This window comes from Rhinatrema bivittatum, chromosome 3 (assembly GCF_901001135.1).
Source record: "Rhinatrema bivittatum chromosome 3, aRhiBiv1.1, whole genome shotgun sequence".
Classification (NCBI taxonomy): Eukaryota; Metazoa; Chordata; class Amphibia; order Gymnophiona; family Rhinatrematidae; genus Rhinatrema; species Rhinatrema bivittatum.
In genome coordinates, this window is record NC_042617.1 from 162,296,287 (window position 1) to 162,316,544 (window position 20,258).

The 20,258-nt window shown below is 42.0% G+C and overlaps 1 protein-coding gene across 5 annotated transcripts in view; it reads right to left on the bottom strand.

Annotated features, from left to right (window-relative positions):
- The window catches only part of BIRC6 (baculoviral IAP repeat containing 6), a 1,045,545-nt gene that overhangs the window by 755,428 nt on the left and 269,859 nt on the right, over positions 1 to 20,258 (bottom strand). For all 5 annotated transcript variants that reach the window (XM_029593898.1, XM_029593899.1, XM_029593901.1 and 2 more), the window contains exons 14-17: positions 14,386 to 14,517; positions 14,093 to 14,224; positions 12,875 to 13,053; positions 2,602 to 2,729 (exon numbers count right to left, since the gene is read on the bottom strand). In XM_029593898.1, the coding sequence (XP_029449758.1) occupies positions 2,602 to 2,729; positions 12,875 to 13,053; positions 14,093 to 14,224; positions 14,386 to 14,517 (571 nt within the window). The remainder of the gene's footprint in view (positions 1 to 2,601; positions 2,730 to 12,874; positions 13,054 to 14,092; positions 14,225 to 14,385; positions 14,518 to 20,258) is intronic.

Sequence of the window (20,258 nt, forward strand, 5' to 3'; positions counted from 1 at the left end):
CAAAGACTCATTTAAACAAACTTACAGCAATCAGACGTAAGCAAATACCCAAATTTGAGAAACGGTAGAAACCGTATCTTGACTGGCAGCAGAGGAATGCCTCAGGCCTCTAAATAGCGGACTTACTGTTAAACAGCGGAGTTATTGAAAACTCTGTGTAACTGAAAACCTAGTGTGTAAAACAGTGTTTGCCTTACACCTGGGAAGAGGGATGGGGGAGGGAAGGGAGGGGGGATACTAGGCAGAAGGGGGTGAAAATAATAAGACATTACGTTCAATACGTAAAATACTTGAGACCCAAATAGGGTCTCAAGTATTTTATCCCAGAATGCAACTATAACAGGACATTCCCACCATATATGAAATAAGTGACCCACGTTGCCACATCCCCAACACTTCCCACTCAAGTTGGGATAATATTTCTGTAGTCTTGCAAGAGTAAGATACCAACAATAGAGTAATTTGTACCCGTTTTCTATGATATTGGCTGAGATTGAGCTTTTTCTGATGGACAAAAAGCACAGGTCCCAGTGTTTTTCCTCCATATCCAGTGTAGCTCTCTGCTTCAACGGCAGGAAAGAAAGCCTGATTCTTCACTTTCAATGCATATCCCAGCATAGCTCTCTGCTTCAATGGCAGGGGGAATGAAGAAAAGTGGATCTATATACAGACAACAACCAACAAGCACTGAATTACATAGTCTGGGTAAACAAATAAGCATGGGTGTAGCTTGCTTATTGAGGCGGTTACTACCCCTAACTAATTAAGCTAGATATTCACTTAGATGCAGTTCCAACACTGCTCTCTACATTAATGGCGGGGGTGGAAGGGAAATAGAACCAAAAGGTTACTAAGGGCCAAGAGTAACAGATAAGTATGAGGAAAAAAAAAAAAAAAAAAAGAGTGCGAAAGCTTGCTGGGCAGACTGGATGGGCCATTTGGTCGTCTTCTGCTGTCATTTCTATATGTTTCTATGACACTCAGGAAACAGAAGAGTGCTTTACTAAAAAAAAAAAAAAAATGTTTATTGTTGATAGTTTACCAGTTGACAATTGTTCCAGTTGAAATAAGATATACATTTGAATATGGTAAGAACATTTTGTACCTCTTGCAATGTCATGTACAAATCTTCATGGAATATGTGCATTTGTCAAATAAACAACAAATCACAAAAAATAAATAAATACATAAAACTAGTTTGGAGACAAACCATTACTGCATCCTGCTGATCTACAAGTGTTCAAGTATACTGATACTGCAATTCTCTGTAATTTAGTGATGGCTTTGCAACTCATTCAAAATGCTGCTGCTTGTATAATCACCAGAAATCAAGCATGTTAGGGCCTGTGTTATGTTATTTACATTGGCTGCCTTTTTTGACACATTAAATTTAAGGACTTAATGCTAGTGTTTAAGGCACTGTGGAGAGATACTCATTTTTAAACATCATTAGTTGAATATGTCCCAATTTGCACTCTGCACCTTATGGGAAATAGTGCACTCAATACATTGTTAAAACTTTTTATTTACTAGAGACATGAACCAAAGCATTCTCATTTACAGTTGTGCTTTGGATTTCTTTACCTCTTGATCTCCAACAAGAACTGGACTATTTACAATTTTGTAAGAAGGCATAAACTTTTTCCACCTAACTTAATGAGATACTCACCCTTTCTTGTAATAGCTTTTATGCTGATAACATTTATTTTAGTTGATTTGTTGATGACTCGCTGGTTCTACGAATCGCAAGAAGTAGAAATGTGGGTTTTCCATTTTTATTGCATTACATGCTATTTAGCCTGCTCATTTTGTATGTTTTTTGTATTATATCTATGTCAACTTCTGTAATGTCAAGGGCAAGTCTTTCGGATTGGGGGCCATAAATTAACAGATTAATTAATTAATTAATTTTGACTTTTTTTTTTTTAAGGAACAGGCAGTGAGTAGATTTAAGTCAGCTATCCCTGTTTCTACATTTGGCTACCACTAAAAATTAGGTAACTTTCTTTCCTCTCCTGAACCCTGCCCCTTGCACTTCTCAGAATATGAGCGGCTAAGTTTATTCACCTAATAAAACTAAACAGCTGAATTTAGCCACTCAGTTCCTGTAAGGTTTCAATGCCTATTGTCTAGCTAGCTAAATCTTTACTTAGCCAACTAGGCAACTTTGAAAACTTATCCTGAACTATCCCAGTACTTTCTACTTCTATTATTGGGAGAGTATGAAAGGAATAATAAATGTTCAATTGTGATTTTACCTTTCAAAGCAAAAGGTCTCTGAAGCTTCATGATCATGCAGTCAACTTCATTGCTTATTAAAACTGGTGGACACCATTAAATTTTATGATTGCCACTGGTCAATGATTTCTGCTGGTGTGTTAATCCCAACCCTCGACAATAGAATTAAAACTCCTAACCACCGATTACTTACTCTTAAACTTTTCATATGAAGTTACTAATCAGTGACCAAGTCAGAAAGAACATAGTAGGATCATGTGGCAAACTCTCATGCAATTATAAACTGCTAGAATATAACAAACTATTTCAGACTGGAAATGGTTCTCTGTATAAATGTATCTTCTATATATACATTAGGCTAACCTTTCCTTTGGTATGCAGGTTTTCTTGAATCTTCGTATCGTGACTGACACTTCCTGGATCAAGTCACACCCTCGGAAATTATCAGATTTTCGTGAACTATTGGCTTCAGTTTTATTTGGGGGTTTCTCCTAAAAGGATAAAAGCCAAAAGTGCTTATATTAACCAACAGATAATTTTTACATACAAAGAAAATAACCACATGATTTATGGTCATATTACACAGAACAGCCAAACAGAGTAGATGAAAACCCAAAATCACTGATATAATTACAAATCAATAGTAGTGATTTGGAAAAAATTAAAGTCCAATTTCAAATAGCTGTTCAAAAGGAATCTTTTATTTGCTTACAAAAGACATCTCTATCAATAATGTTCACCGTCCCCTGACACGGACTGTGTTTCGTTTTAACTGCGTCGGGAGGGTCCAAATCTCAGTGTAATGTAGTCAAAGCTAATACATCATCATCAGTCAAAAAGGAGATCTTAGCAACAAGGATAGTAGCTTTAAAAACAATGATGGAGAAGAGTGGCGCTTGTCTCCAGAAAACTTAAGATACTGAAATCTTGCAACAAACTTCACAGTTTGGTCCCTCCCAATGCAGTTAAAACAAATCACGGTCTGTGTCAGGGGACTATGATCATTTTTCATAAAGATGTTGACTTTTCTATGCGAATAAAGCATTCCTTTTGAACAGCTATTTGAAATTTGTGGACTTGAACTTTTTCCATTCTACAGAATATACATTATAGAACCATTTTGAGATCAATTTTCAAAGGATTTAAGTACCTAATTGTAAAAGTTAGGTTCCTAAAGTAGCCCTTAAAAACTAGCTAGGCTCACTACTTAAATTTAGGCACCTATTGTCACTAAAATGTAAGCAGTTCAGAGGATGGAGTTAGGACAGAGATAAAAATAAGGCAACTAGCACCAATTTTCAGTGCTAGGCACCTAATTTAGACACTTAAATTTAGGTGAATTTATTGCAAGCCTAAATTTAGGGCACCTGACCTGAAGCAAATTGTCAGATGAAAACTTAGATACCTACCTTCAGCCAAAACGTACCCTAAATGGTGCTTAAATGGAGAAATTACTTACCTAATAATAATTTTGTTTTCCTTAGTGTAGACAGATTCAGGACCAATGGGTTTATGCTTCCCTGCCAGCAGATGGAGAAAGTCAGGTTTCAAAGCTGACATCATCCTAGATACACACCTGCAGTGACCTCAGCCCTTCAGTATTCTCTTCAAAAGCCACTGTGGACATACTAATGAAAAAACTGAATTAAAAACGGATAACCATAACTGTACTCAACCAAACACTAAACCCCAGTAAGATTACAGATGCCCTAATCTAGGGACTGGATGATTTCTTACCCATAATCTCTTGGAATCTATATCCACTCCACAGGCAAATCTTTGGCGGGATGTTGAATCCATCTGTCTACACTAAGAAAAACGAAATTATCAGGTAAGAAATTTCTCCATTTCCTAGCATATAGCCAGATGGACCCAGGATCAATGAGCTATAAAAAAGCTACTCACAATTGGGGCGGGAGGCTGCCCACAGTCCGGTTAACACCACCCTTCCAAAGGCTGTGTCCTCCCAGGCCTGAAAGTCCAGGTGGACCATCTCACCACTTGGCAGATGTCCATGGGGGACAGCAGTCTAGCTTCCACCCATGAGACTGCCTGAGCCCTAGTGAAATGAGCTTTAACCTGAAGGGGGCTTCCATATTACGAACTACCACCCAAGAAAAATATCTGGGTGTCATAGTGGATAACACATTGAAATAGTTCAGTGTGCTGCGGCAGTCAAAAAAGCAAACAATGTTGGGAATTATTAGAAAGGGAACGGTGAATAAAACGGAAAATGTCATAATGCCTCTGTATCACTCCATGGTGAGACCCCACCTTGAATACGGTGTACAATTCTGGTCGCCGCATCTCAAAAAAAGATATAATTGCGATGGAGAAGGTACAGAGAAGAGATGGAACAGCTCCCCTATGAGGAAAGACTAAAGAGGTTAGGACTGTTCAGCTTGGAGAAGAGACGACTGAGGGGGGATATGATAGAGGTGTTTAAAATCATGAGAGGTCTAGAACAGGTAAATGTGAATCGGATATTTACTCTTTCGGATAACAGAAGGACTAGGGGGCACTCCATGAAGTTAGCATGGGACACATTTAAAACTAATCGAAGAAAGTTCTTTTTTACTCAACGCACAATTAAACTCTGGAATTTGTTGCCAGAGAATGTGGTTAGTACAGTTAGTATAGCTGTGTTTAAAAAAGGATTGGATAAGTTCTTGGAGAAGTCCATTACCTGCTATTAAGTTCACTTAGAGAATAGCCACTGCCATTAGCAATGGTTACATGGAATAGACTTAGTTTTTGGGTACTTGCCAGGTTCTTATGGCCTGGATTGGCCACTGTTGGAAACAGGATGCTGGGCTTGATGGACCATTGGTCTGACCCTGTATGGCATTTTCTTATGTTCTTATGGTTAGTGCAATTAGTGTAGCTGGGTTTAAAAAAGGATTGGATAAGATCTTGGAGGAGAAGTCAATTACCTGCAATTAAGTTGACTTAGAAAATAGCCATTGCTATTAGTAGCAACAGTAACATGGGATAGAATTAGTTTTTGGGTACTTGCCAGGTTCTTATGCCCTGGATTGGCCACTGTTGGAGACAAGATGCTGGCCTACCCTTGGTCTGACCCAGTATGGCATGTTCTTATGGCTTTCCTGCCTTCACATAGGATCCTGTGACTACCTCCTTAATCCAGGGAGCTATGTTAGCCTGTGAAGCTGGTTCGCCCTGCTCCCTTCCACCATGAAGGACAAACAGGTAGCCCGTCTTTCGAACCTGTTCTGAAACTTCCAGATATGGCACCAAAAGCCTACTGACATTCAAATGGCAGTGGATGTGGTATTCTTCCATGTCCTTGTGCTTATCTAGGGATGGCAATGAAATGGACTGACTCAAATGAAACTCAGAGACTACCGTAGGCAAGAAGGATGGAACGGTACAAAGCTATAACTCTCCTGGAGTCATCTGGAGGAACGGTTCCCAACACAATGCTGTAGTTCAGAGATGTGACGTGCCAAGCATATAACCACCAGGACACCATTTTCAGGGTTAATAAATGCAAGGAAAGACTCTGCAGCGGCCAAAAGGAGGTCCCTGCCAAAAACTCCAAAACAAGATTAAGATTCCAGAAGGGAACCAGCCACCATAGGGGTGGCCAGAGGTGGTTCACCCCTTTCAGAAAACAGAACATGTCCAGATGAGCCAACAGGCAGCTTCCGTTCACCTTACCCCTGAATCAGAAAGGAGCCGCTACCTGGACATTCAAGGAGTTAAGGGTCAAACCTTTATTCAAGTCATCCTGCAAAGTTTCCAGAATTAGTGGGATTTTGACTATCCATGGGGAAATGCCACATTGCTTGCACCAGCCTCAAATTCTCTCCAGACCCGCACATACGCTAGGGATGAAGAGAACTTCCACGTGTAGAATATCCTTGCCGAACATCCTCACTTCATCAAGTGAGCCCTCTCAAGGGCCAGACTGTAAGACAGAATCAAGCCGGATCTTCATGAAGGACAGGTCCCTGTTGTAGTAGGTCCCTGAGCAGTGGGAGGCACAGGACAATCTCCACCAGGAGTCTCCGCTTGTTTGCTTACCATGGATGCCTGGGCCAATCTGGAGTTACTAGTAGGACTAATCCCCTGTGATGCTCGATTCTGCAAATTACCCTGCCCAGCAAAGGCCACGGAGGGAAGGCATATAGCAGCTCCTCTTCTGGCCAGGTGTGAACAAGAACGATGATCCCCAGGGTCAACTGATCTCTTCTGCGACTGAAGGATTGGGGAACCTTCTCATTGTGAGATGCGGCAAGCAAATCAATGGACAGGAGACCCCAGCGATCTACTACCAACTGAAAGGCTTTGGCTGACAATACCCACTCTCCTGGATCTAGACTCTCCCTGCTTAGGAAGTCTACTCTGACATTGTCTTTTCCTGCGAAGTGAGAGGCTGAGATCATCTGTAGATGTATTTCAGCCCATTCCATAAGGAGATCCATCTCCTGTGACACTTGCTGGCTTTTGGTTTCACCCTGGTGGTTGATGTAGGCTACCATTGTTGCCTTGTCCGACACTACGCGGACCGCTTGATTCTGGATTATGTGGCGGAATTGTAGACCCGGCACTCTGACTGCCTGGGTTCCAGGCGGTTTATATTCCAGAGGGCCTCTTCCTTGATCCAACACCCCTGGGCCATCAAGTTCCTCACAGTGAGCTCCCCAGCCCCGGAAGCTCGCTTCTGTCATGAGCATCAGCTAGTTCAGAGGGGACAGGGGTATACCCAGCCCAGATGAGCTTCCTCTAGCCACCACTGGAGCCAAAAGCATATTTCCATCGGTAAGTGGAGGCAAATCAAAGTCTTGAGACAATGGGTTACAACTTGAGAGCAGGGAGCGTTGAAGTGGTCACATGTCTGCCCTCACCCACAGCACTACTTCCAGAGTTGCTGCCATCAAAACAAGGACTTGATATGCCCGCCAGTGTGGAGCTATATTCGTGTTCATCAACAGACGCACTTGGAAGATCAACTACCTCATCCATGTGGTTGGGAGGAAGACCTTGTCGTGCTTGGTGTTGAAACAGACTCCCAGATATTCCAAGGACTGTTTTTGTCCAAGTTTATGACCCAACTGAGTTCCTGAAGCAAGGAAGTCACCCTGTTGGTCATTCGGAGACTCTCTTCCACAGAATTTTCCCAAATCAACCAATCGTCAAAGTATGGGTGCATCAGGATTACCTCTTTCCTCAACAATGCCGCTATGACTACCATAATCTTGTAAAATGTTCTAGGGGTGGTGGCGAGGACAAAGGGCAGTGCCCGGAAATGATAATGGTGACCCAGAATCACAAAGCATAGGAAACGATGCTCTTGTTGGATTGGAATATGTAAGTAGGCCTCGGATAGGTCCAGGGAGGTTAAGGTCTCTCCTGATTGTACGGCCATTATCACGGAGTGCAGTGTTTCCATGCAGAAATGAATCACTCGTAGATGTCAGTTGATGCTCTTGAAGTCCAGGATGGGGTGAAAAGAACCCTCCTTCTTGGGTAATGAAATAGATTGAATAACCAATGCCAGAAGTCTAAGAAGTAACATGGGAGAGTTAGAGTGTATAGCAGTAAATGATGAGTGACATAATTGGCATCACAGAGACCTGGTGGAAGGAGGATAACCAATGGGACAGCGCTATATCAGTGTAAACATTATATCACAATGATAGGGAGGATCAAATTGGTGGGGGTGTTGCACTTTATGCCCAGGAGGGAATAGAGTCCAACAGGATAAAGATCATACAAGAGACTAGGGATGTGAATCATTTTTTGACGATTTAAAACAATCGTCAGATATATTTTAAATCATCAAAAATCGTTAAGAGTTGCGATACAATAGAAATTCCTCCGATTTATCGTGAAAAATCGTAAATCGGGGGAGGGCAGGGAAAACCGGCACACCAAAAAAACCCCTAAACCCACCCCGACCCTATAAAACGAATCCCTTACCTTCCCCCACCCTCCCGAACCCCCCCAAAACTTTTTACGAGTACCTGGTGGTCCTGTGGGGGCGCAGGGACCGATCTCCCGCTCTCGGTCCATTGGCGCCATTTTGGCTGCCACTCAAAAATGGCGCCGATGGCCCGATAAAAAAAAAACCCACCTGACCCTTTAAAAACGACCCCTTAGCTTCCCCCACCCTCCCGATCCCCCCAAAACATAACTGGTGGTCTAGTGGTGGTCCCGGGAGCGATCTCCCGTTCTCAGGCCATCGGCTGCCACTCAAAGATGGCGCCGATGGCCCTTTGCCCTTACCATATGACAGGGTATCCGTGCCATTGGCCGGCCCCTTTCACATGGTAGGAGCACTGGCTGGCCGGCGCCATCTTTAAAGATGGGCACCGCCTTCGTAAAGATGGGCGCCGCCTTCGTAAAGATGGGCGCCGCCATCTTTAAAGATGGGCGCCGGCCATCCAGTGCTCCTACCATGTGACAGGAGCCGGCCAATGGCACGGATACCCTGTCATATGGTAAGAAGAGATGGCTGAGGCAGAATATGATAGAGGTGTTTAAAATCATGAGAGGTCTTGAACGAGTATATGAGAATCAATTATTTACACTTTCGGATAATAGGAAGACTAGGGGGGAAACGAAGTTAGCAAGTAGCACATTTAAGACTAATCAGAGAAAATTCTTTCACTCAACGCACAATTAAGCTCTGGAATTTGTTGCCAGAGGATGTGGTTAATGCTGTTAGTGTAGCTGGGTTCAAAAAAGGTTTGGATAAGTTCTTGGAGAAGTCCATTAACTGCTATTAATCAAGTTGACTTAGGGAATGGCCTCTGCTATTACTGGCACCAGTAGCATGGGGTCTTCTTAGTATTTGGGTACTTGCCAGGTTCTTGTGGCCTGGTTTGGCCTCTGTTGGAAAAAGGATGCTGGGCTTGATGGATCCTTGGTCTGACCCAGCATGGCAATTTCTTAGTTTTGCCCCGTATTTCCTGGGTTGCAGGTACAGGGATTATAGCCCTTATCCTGAAAAGCTTTAACAGGGTAGTCTCCACTGCCTGCTTCTTGTGCTGAGAGTGGCAAAATTCCAGCACATATTCTTCTCTAATGACCTCCAGTACCCTTTTGTCCGAAGTGATCTCGATCCACCGCTGGTAGAAGAGGGACATTCGATCCCTCGTTCCGAGGGTAGGTCAGCAAAACTTCATTAGGGGGTTTGGGACGAACCTGAACGCAAGCCTGACTCTCTCTTGGGCTGCTGACTCCGAAAGGACTGAGACCTCCCAAAGGACAGCGATATCTGAAATGTTGAGAGTTTCTGTAGAAGCAAAAGTGTTGGGAGACCCTGGATTGACCCCTCATGGACGAGGGGCGCTATAACTGCTCTTATCTTCTGATAACCAGGGTACTGAAGATTTACTGGCCAGCTTTTCCAATTTGCTTCCGAAGAAGAGTGATCCTTTAAAAGGCATCTTTGTGAGATTTGACTTGGAGGTTGCATTTTCTGACCAATTCTGCAGCCATAGCTGTCTCCTCTGGCTGAGGTATGGACTAGGTCTGAGCCTGCATCCACTAAAAATGCGGAAGTGGGTTCCATAACCGCTCTGGAATTTTCCCCCGAGTCATCCATCTCCGGAGAGAGGAGCAGGCACGAATGAGCTACCAGGGCACAAGAAGCAATCTGTAAGGTAATTGCTACTGCGTCAAAGGCCTGTTTAAGGGTGGACTCCATCTGCCTATCATGCGCATCCTTTAATCCCTCCACTGGGATAGTGATTCACTTAGAGACGGCACAGACCAGCGCATCCATTTTAGGGAAATGCAAACTACCAGATCCAGCGGGAATAGAGCTTCGAACATTCATCCCCCTTTAGAACTTGCTTCTGGGGCATCCCATTCCAGGTCAATCAACTCCTGGATGGCTTCCAGTACTGGAAAGTAGCAAGAGTCTTTCTGTAGGGAAATCAGAATGGGATTCTTCTTTGGTTCCGGGAACTGGCTACCGGACCAAGGCACACCTGTGAGGGATATCGGAAATCACCTCAGGAATTCTCAACTGGCGGAGGGACCTTTAGGTATCACCGCAGGAGAGCGGGGCTCAATCTTTTCTCCAATTTAAAAGAAGAATTTCTTCTTCCAAAAGGTACAGCAATCCCCCCAGGGAAAGCATATCCACATCTGCTGGAGGCAGAGAAATACTAAAGAGCTGAGGTCACCGCAGGTGTGTATCTAGGGTGACACTAGCTTTGAAACCTGTCTCCATCTGCTGGCAGTGGAGCATAAACCCATTGGTCCTATCTGGCTACATGCTAGGAAATGATGCATTGAGCATTTGTTGAAAACTGATCTCCACTTTAGAAATAATAAGAGTACAGCATTAGTATGTAAGAGCATGTACCAAATATTGCTATTACATAAGCATGCTGCCTACTATTGATTTGAGGATTTTTTTTTTTTTTTTAACTTCTTCCCATTTCCATATAAATCATTATAAAATTAATTATTTAAAATGATTTATAACTTGTGCTCTTCCCAAGGTTTGGGGCAGGGAACAATAAAATTACACAACATTTCTAATAAATACATAAACAAATGACATTACATCAATCAAGATATTTCAGGTAACATACTGCCTACTCTGCTAAGTTGAAAGCATTTCTATATAGAGCAGTTTTTAAAGCCTTTTTAAACACCTGTGTATCTGAAGTTGTTTGAATCAGAGCTGGAAGAGCATTTCATGTAATTGAAGCTGCTATTGAAAAGGCCCTGTCATGCGTTTCTCCAAGACGGGCACAGCACCCTGAGGGCACTTCTAGGAGACCTTGCTGAGATGATCTTAATGCCTAAAGAAGAGCATAAATTTGCAGGATTTAATTGATCCAAGGTGCCTTCATGGTTTTTTTTTTTAAACTTATGAACAAGAGACACCTTATAATCAATCCACCACTTAACTGGGAGCCAGCGCAAGGAACACAGAACCGAAGTAATGTGCGCTCCTGCAAGCATGTCCTGCCACAGGCAAGTAACTGAATTGGGAATTATTTGTAAGGTTTAACTGTACTTTGTGATCAATTTTTCAGGAAAACTATATACAAAAGATTAAGAAAAAAGTCTTATGGACACTTCCAATAGGTGGCTTACTTAGTAAAGTTAACATTTTATATGGAAAATGTGCAGCTGAAAAGATGTAAATAAGAAATATCCTTACAAAGATTTGGGTACATCATAAAAAAACCTGTTGATTTTATTTTAATCTTGATTTAGCACTGAACATATATTTTTAGACATTTTGGAGTGCCAAACTTTCTAATATTCTAACATATTTTTGGCTCCCTGCCACACATCTTTTTGAAATTCACACTACAAACTACAGAATGCTAAGTAACATTAAAAGCAGCTTTATTATGGTCAAATTCCACAAAGACAGCAGAATATCTTGATATACAGCGGGTTAGATTTTAAAAAACTGCGCCCGCGCGTACTTTTGTTCACGCGACTGTCGCAAACAAAAGTACGCCAGATTTTAATAGATACGCGCATAGCCACGCGTATCTTTTAAAATCCGTGGTCGGCGCACGCCGAGCAGCCTCCCTCCTTTCCCTCCCCCCCCCCCCCCCACCTTTGTTGTAAAAGTTACGCCTGCCTGGCCGACTGCCGGCGCGCCATGTTCCGGTCCGGGGGCTGGTCTGGAGGCCGCGGCCACGCCACCGAGTTGGAACCACGCCCGCGGCCCCGCCCCCGGAACACCCCCGATGACGTGCCTGCAGATTTGGCTAATCTGGTCTTTTCCTGCCACCATTATTAGGTTACTATGCCTCACTCACAGCTTACCTAAAACGATTTTTCAAACTCAAATGGAATGCATTTCAAACTCATTTTAGGTCAAGATAGAGAGGACTATGCTGTACTTCAGGCACCTTTCAGATACCATCCTTTGACCCTGGTACATCAATTTGATGGATGGCCCAGCTGAAAGACTTTTGCTGACCTGTCACAAGTAATTCTCAATGGGGGTAAGATTTTTTTAAAAACACGTGCGTGCGCACAAGGATGTGGCTATTTTAAAAAATGTGCACATCACAGTGCGCGCATGTTATAAAATAGGATTCCTGCGCGCACATGCATGCCGGATTTTAATATCCACACGCGCATGTGCATGCGGATGGCCTCTTCTGTGCGCGTTAGTGGGGGGGGGGGATTTGTTCTACTTACTGCTCCTCTGGAGCATAAGTATCTTCCGTGTGCCGGCTGGGCTGGCTGCCAGCGTACACTGTCCTGGCCCGCCCCCCAGAACACCCCCTTCTTGAAGCCCGGCACTTGTGCGTATATCGGGGGTTACGCTCATGGAAGGCCCGTGTGGTCTGCGTAACCCAATTTTTTTACGCACGCATCACTTTTAAAATCTGGGCTAATGTGCTGAGAGAAAAAAGTAAATCAACACAAACAGGATACAGAGGCCCTGAAGTATTATTCGGTTTGTTTGATCAGTAGAAAAATATGGGGACCCTCCCAACTACCGACAGAAACCCTGAATTGCTGCTTTTGAAATTCAGTCAGACTTGTTCTTAAATATTATTTAGGTGTTATATTACACAAAAAAAAAAAAACCCTAAAAGATTCTGTTCCTAATTATGTGCATATAAGTAATAAAAGATATTACGTTTTGTAACATTTGTATTCAATTCCATACCTTGCCTGCTGCAACTTTTGCCAACAGGGAAGCCAGAGAATGTCCTTTGCTACTCTGAGGTTTCAACGACGGCATCCTTACAACAGGCCGTACCCCACCATTGCAAACCTCTTCTGTCCCCCTCTCATTCACGGCTTTGATATGGATTAAAAAAGAACGGTATTTGCCACCTGCCATTCCTGGTCAAAAAACAAATACAAATTTCATAAACCCAACACAAAGCACAACATTAGATCAGAAAACCAATGGCTAAAACATATGATTCACTTAAATAATGTACAGCAGAGTTCAAGTATGATCCAGAATTATGCCAGGTACTAATGTTCTTTAAATATATTGGGGGCAATATTCAGCCGCTGAGCTGCTGGGCTAGTTAGCCGGATAAACCTACCCGGCTATCTTAAACTTAAGGACAGATCAGCAACATGACCAGAGCTAACCACATAAGTTAAGCGACAACTCTGAATATTGGAGTTAGCCAGTTGATTTATGTGGCTAACTGTGCTTCTCCCCAAAATGCCTCCTGTCCTTCCCCAGTATGCCAATTTATGCGACTAAATTTTAGTTATCCAGCTAGAATTTAGTCGGATAAGTCTCTCAATATTCCAGTTTTGCTATTTAGACAGATAACTTTCCACTTATCTGTATAAATGGCTTTTAATATCGACCTCCCTATGTTTATTGAGAAAGAGGGCTATATAAAGACCAGAGAACAATGTCTAAGATACTTATCCTCAACATGATTTAGGATTCATCTCTACTGGAACTTTATCCAAACCTGTCATTGACATGTATGTACAAGTCCCAGGAGGAGGACAGTCTGAAATTATTTTTAGCCTTCTTAAAAAAAAGACACACAATAGGAACTTGCTATCAAAGCACAACCTGAAACAACTCTGTACCACTGACTATATCTGATCAGCAAAGACTAAAGAATGAAACAGTAAACTCATTTTAGTATACTGTAAAAGCTGCATGTCTACAGTTTCCATGATAATTCTGCATATAATTATCTGAGCCAACTCTCTTTTGTAGAACACTTTCACATAAGTTCTTACACTGCTGAATATTTCTTCTTTCACTGGCCAGCTTTTTTTTTTTTTTCATGAGAATGAACCATTTGTGAAACTGGTTGGAGGTGGACTGGTTTGAACGATTTGTGCATCCTTTCTAAAATAACTTTACCTGTGGATGTCTTTGGAATAAGAGCACCATTACCTTTCACAAGTTTAGGACTTGTTAATGTTAACATCCCCGCATGACCTGAGAGGTCAAGACCACTGGCCAGCCATACTGGACCACACAAGATGTCCTCCTTGTGATCCTCTAAAAATGGACATAATCTGGAACCTTAAAGACACAAGAGTTAAACCTAATTAATAAGAAATCTAATAAAAAGTAGATGCATCTTTTAGGGCTTTATCTAACAGTAAAGAAATCTAAAATCCTGAAGAAATGGCTAGAAAGCTGAAACAATGTACTTTCATCTTTAGTTACCAAGATTTACTCACACTGCATATCTTCCACATCCATGTTTGGCATTTCTTCACTCAAATCAACAAGGGCGGGTTTTCCATTCCTCTCTAGTTCAACATTATATGCAGGAGACAAAGGAAAGGAGATCTGACGGTCTACAGGTGCTTCTGGAGAGAAAGCATGAACTTTATTAACGCATCCCTATCCAATATTAATGAAAAAAAGTATTCCATGTTTTACAGAACCTCTATAAAGATGATATTTAAAACAGATCACTAGAAAAATTTCATACTATCAGATTTTTATAAATCAATGCAGCAGATACAAAGAAAAATAATTCTATAACAGTGGAAGTCAACTTTCAAAGGTATTTTGAGAACAATTCTCTTCACATTTGACAGAAGTATTTGCAACTGACTCCTTTCAGGTTTCTAGTTCATTCATATTTACTCAACCTAGTAGGTCAATGAGGGAGGTTTTTGATATGTGTGTATTACAGATATGTATAGATATATAGATATACACACATATATATAAAAAAGAGAAATGCCATGAAGTCTATGGTTGTGAATAATTTAACTGGGAAATTAATTATTCATCAAGGTGCTGAAGTAAAACAGAGTTGCTTACCTGTAATAGTTGTTCAGAAGACAGCAAGATGTCAGTCCTTGCAAGTTCCCACCCAGGAACTTTTACATCAAAAGTTTTTAGACCTTTAACTGTGCCTCACTGAGCATGCTAACATACCACAGGGGCCCTATATATATATATATATATATATAGTATTAGTTATGTGCATCGGTGAGATATAGGCATGGAAGTCTATTGTAGATTTTATGAAAGTCTAATATATTGATAATTGTTTATTTTTTTATATGTTTCTATGAATATAATAAAAAAGTAATTTTGAATACCATAACTGCTTTATTTCACTCCGTAGGGAGTATTTTTGTTAGTGTTAGCATTAAATAGGCACAAAGGGAAGTGCAATATTGCCTGAAAATTGGGTGTGTGTGTGTGTGTATATATATATATATATATATATATATATATATATATATATATATATATATATATATATATATATAACCAAAAATTTGGCAATACAATCTCCCCTAGTGCTGAGGCTTATATACCAACAAACTCCCCAACAGACTGCTGTCAGGGTAAAAAGCACTATTGTAATATGTAATAAAGCATTTCAAAAAATGTGGTTATTTTTGAAAGTATAAAATTTATTAATAGCTTCAACCAAATCACCAATGATGTGTATGAATAAATATATTACAAACCATGAAATATAACATACATACTAAAATCCTCACCAAACCCCTTCATTTTGACCCTCCATCCTCTTCTAATATTACCCTCAATCTGACCCTGATCAACTAAATATTCCCTCCTCTCATCGACGTTATAACAGGTCTATGTTAAAGCAATACACCACTTAGTACTTCAACTATCTTAAATCTCGTGTCTTCAATCGCATTCCTTAGTTCACACATTGATCAACTACTAGTGGTGTATGTCCTTTAGATGTCTTTACATCCCATCAGGGATCTTTACATCCCATCAGGGATGGGATGTAAAGACATCTAAAGGACATACACCACTAGTAGTTGATCAATGTGTGAACTAAGGAATGCGATTGAAGACACGAGATTTAAGATAGTTGAAGTACTAAGTGGTGTATTGCTTTAACATAGACCTGTTATAACGTCGATGAGAGGAGGGAATATTTAGTTGATCAGGGTCAGATTGAGGGTAATATTAGAAGAGGATGGAGGGTCAAAATGAAGGGGTTTGGTGAGGATTTTAGTATGTATGTTATATTTCATGGTTTGTAATATATTTATTCATACACATCATTGGTGATTTGGTTGAAGCTATTAATAAATTTTATACTTTCAAAAATAACCACATTTTTTGAAATGCTTTATTACATATTACAATAGTGCTTTTTACCCTGACAGCAGTCTGTTGGGGAGTTTGTTGGTATATATATATATATATATATATATATATATATATATAACTGGAAGTCAGTTTCATGCTACATTCTGCTGTCCTCAGAGAATACCTGTTACAGGTAAGTAACTGCTTTCTCCAAGGACAAGGAGGATGGCAGTCCTTAAGTGAGAAATACCTAGCTACAGACTCCCCTGAATGAAAACAATGAGAAATAAAACAGTGCCAATGGGCACAACAAAATATTTTTGGTGGCAACCAGTCTTTTTTCCATTTTATCTTATCTATTAGGGGCAGCCTGAAACAAAAACAAGGCCCTAGGAGGGAAAGGAGTTGGGTTCAACATCTCAAATAAATTCCGCATGACAGACTGATCAAACCTCCGCCATCCTTATCCAAACAGTAGCAAGATATGAATGTGTGGGGAAAAAAGTCCATGTTGCAGCTTTGCAAACCTCCTCCATTGGGATCTATCATAGGTTAACCACAGATGCTGCCATTGCTATGACAGTAAGCCTTGATAAGGCCCACCAGAGTCAGCTCCACCTGGGCATAACAGAAGGGAATGCAGTCTGCTAGCCAATTAGATAAAGTTTGTTTGGCAAAGGTAATCCCCAGTTTCTTGGTGTCAAAAGGAACAAAAAGCTGAATCAATGTTCTATGGGCTTCAGTACGCTCCAGAGAGAAGGTCAAGCCTCTCTTATAGTCCAAACTGTGCAATGCTTGTGCACTTTGGTGAACATGTGGCCTGGGGAAAAAATATTGGAAGGACGATTGACTGGTTAAGATGGAATTTGGACACCAGTTTAGGCAGAAATATAGGAGGAATGCGCATAATTCATAAAGGTGGTCCTTGCCCCAACTGAGGGAAAGGTTCTCCAAATCTGGTTTGCCCTGTGCCCTTTTCCTGGAAGAGCTGTGGAACCTTCCTGTTCTGAATAGAAACCAATAGATCCACTGCAGGAGTACACCACTGGCAGAAAATCTGGTTCGCTACGCCTAGTCCAGGGACCATTTCTGTGGTTCCAGGATCTAACTCAATCTGTCCACCAGGACATTCTTCCAGGCCTGTCAGTTAAACAGTCCAGAGAACCAACCCTTGAGAGAATTCCCTTGGTGGAACAGGTTCAACCGCTTTGGTCTATAAGAGGAAGAAGAGCTCTTTCCTGATGTAGTGAGCAACCTCAACTGGGGTCTAGGGATCAGTATGGCAGGAGAACCAATAGATTTAATTTGTACCTTATTTTTATGATGCCAAGGACCCACATACTGGGCCAATAGTTTACATAAAGCCTCAATCGGCCTCTGATGGGAAGACCCTCTAGCATGGGTACAGGAATACGGGCTATGTTCTCAGTGATACAGTCAAAACTCCATCCCAGAAGTTGACTAGGGTGCTGGCTGTAGCTTAGGGTCCCTGCTGCTGTCTTGGATGGGCATGTATGGCTTGTTGCATCTGGGAAAGAGGAGAGCGCTTCCTCTATTGAAAGTGCTTCCTCTGCCGCATCCTCTGAAACATCTTGGTAGAAGGAGCACAGGTCTGGAGAGTTATTTCAGTGTTCAAGGATCTCTACCACCAATGACTTTACTTTATGCCTAAAGAAATTTTCTTCAGAACACAGCATGTCTGCAGGTCTTTCCTGGACCTCTAGTTGGAGGTCTGAAGCCCATAGCCAGGCAAATATGCAGACACCAATCCTCATAGCAGAGACTCTCTATGCCAATTTGAAAACATCAAAGGTTGCGCAGGCCATGTGTTTTCTGAATTCCATTCCTTTGTTCACCAATGACTGGAGGGCATCTTGCTGCTTTTGAATAAGCTGCTCCGCTTCTCCCTGCATCTGCTTCAGCAGGTCCCGCATGAGCAGCCCGCCCATAAGGAACTGGTAGAAGGCTATATGGGCATTCAGCATAGCTTCCTGAAAACCTTTCCTCCCAACACTGTCCGGGATTCCCAGTGGGCACCAAGGAATTATTCCTGTGCCTCACAGCCCTCTTGAGAGCAGATTTGATCACTCTGGATTGGTGTAGTAACTTCCTCTTTTCAAATCTGGGAGCTTTCCAGACAAGATAAATCTCTTCTTCTTTCTTGTTCATGGGAGCCATAGAGGAGATTCTCCCACATCCTCATCTGTATCTTCTGAAGGATTTCATTAATTCAGACTACAATGACCTCCTTAGGGGGCTCCACAAACTGGAGGATGTTCAGCATCTTGTTTCTGATCTCATCCTCCATTAAAGTAAATGGAATGGTCTCTGCCATTCCCCTCACAAAATCAGTGAAGAGATCCTCAGGAGAGGGACTTCCTTCTCTCTGGGGAAGAAGAGAGATCAGGAGAAGATGGGAACTCTGGCGCTTCAGGGAAGCTTCCTTTCCCAATGGGCTGGAGATCATCATTGGGGCAGCTGATGTCTATCCTGATTCCCCTATAGAAACCGGCATCAGCACAGACACTGGTGTCATTGCAAAGCCACTAGGCAGTTGGAGGGACTAGCAGCAGCTTGATCTGGGCCCTTGCTGGTCCTGATGCTGGAGCACAAAGGCCTCACAGTTCTTTGTTCAAAGCTTGTCATATCTTTTTGTCCAATTTTTCCTTGAAAATAGCCAATGCCAAGATCAAGTGGGAAGGAGAGGTGGCCATGTCTTCTTCGAAACATAGTGGTGTATCTGTGGCGGACACCTGAACCCTTGGCACAGTTCCAGAACCCTTCAGTGAGGATGAACTCTACTCTCCACAAGACCACTTCAGGGGGTTCTTGGCTGCTGCTGGATCCTCCTAGCTTCCGGTATCATGCACTGATGAACAATGCCAGTGCTTCTTAGTCTTCCCTAGATGGCCAACAGCAAAACTCCACAATGCCGGTGTCAAAAAGGCAGAATCCACTGACTTCTTAAATCTGGAAGAGCCAGGTGAGGGCCTGCTCCTTGAGGCTCTATTGATGCTTGACACAGAGGGAACAGATTACTCCTCAATACTGGTGCATCCTCATCTGATTGTAGAACAGTTCTACAATCTCTGATATTCAGCAGCCTTGATTACTGTAACTCAATTCTGTTAGGCCTTCCTAAATCTACTATAAAACCACTACAACTACTGCAAAACGCCGCTGCCAGAGTACTAACCAGCAAAAAAAAATCGGAACACATCACCCCTGTTTTAAGAAGTCTCCACTGGCTACCTATCGCGCAGAGAATCGAATACAAAACCCTTACAATTGTTCACAATGCCATATACAAAACGGACAACACCTCACTCAGTAACATGATCCAACTACACAAACCTCAACGAAACACCAGAACTGCCCGCAAATTACTCCTAGACATACCCCCTTATCCCATGGTGAAGCTTACGAGCACTAGAAACAAAGCTTTCTCCATAGCTGGACCAAACCTATGGAATGCCCTATCACACAACCTTAGCTCTATTACTGAAAGCAAATCCTTCAAAAAAGAACTGAAAACATGGATCTTCAGCCAAACATTCAGATATGGAATAGGCTAAACTACTTAACCCCGCCTTCTATAACCGCCAACAACTTCCATATACGATGACCCTCTATTATTACCTTCTGCTACCCACCCCCCTACTCTTCCCTCCTTCCCCGTTCTCCCCCTCCCGATTCCCCCTGTATAGTACGACTATAATGACACCCTTAGTTTATACTCCCGTCGCCCGCCTTTCCCTTCCCCCTCCCTCCGACCTTCCTGTCCACCCTCTTCTCTCTGTCTAATAATTCTGTATTTAGAAACTTGCTATCAGTCTAGGCTAGTTATAAATCTTAGTTGACCATGTGAGTCCCTAGCTATAAGCTATCAATTATTGTTATACCATGTTCAGTTAAAAGTTTCGTTGTAATTGTTGTCCGACAATGTTCCATGACCTGTTCTATGTAACAATTTTGTTCTACTGTAAACCGGGGTGAAGGCTAATTGCTAAAC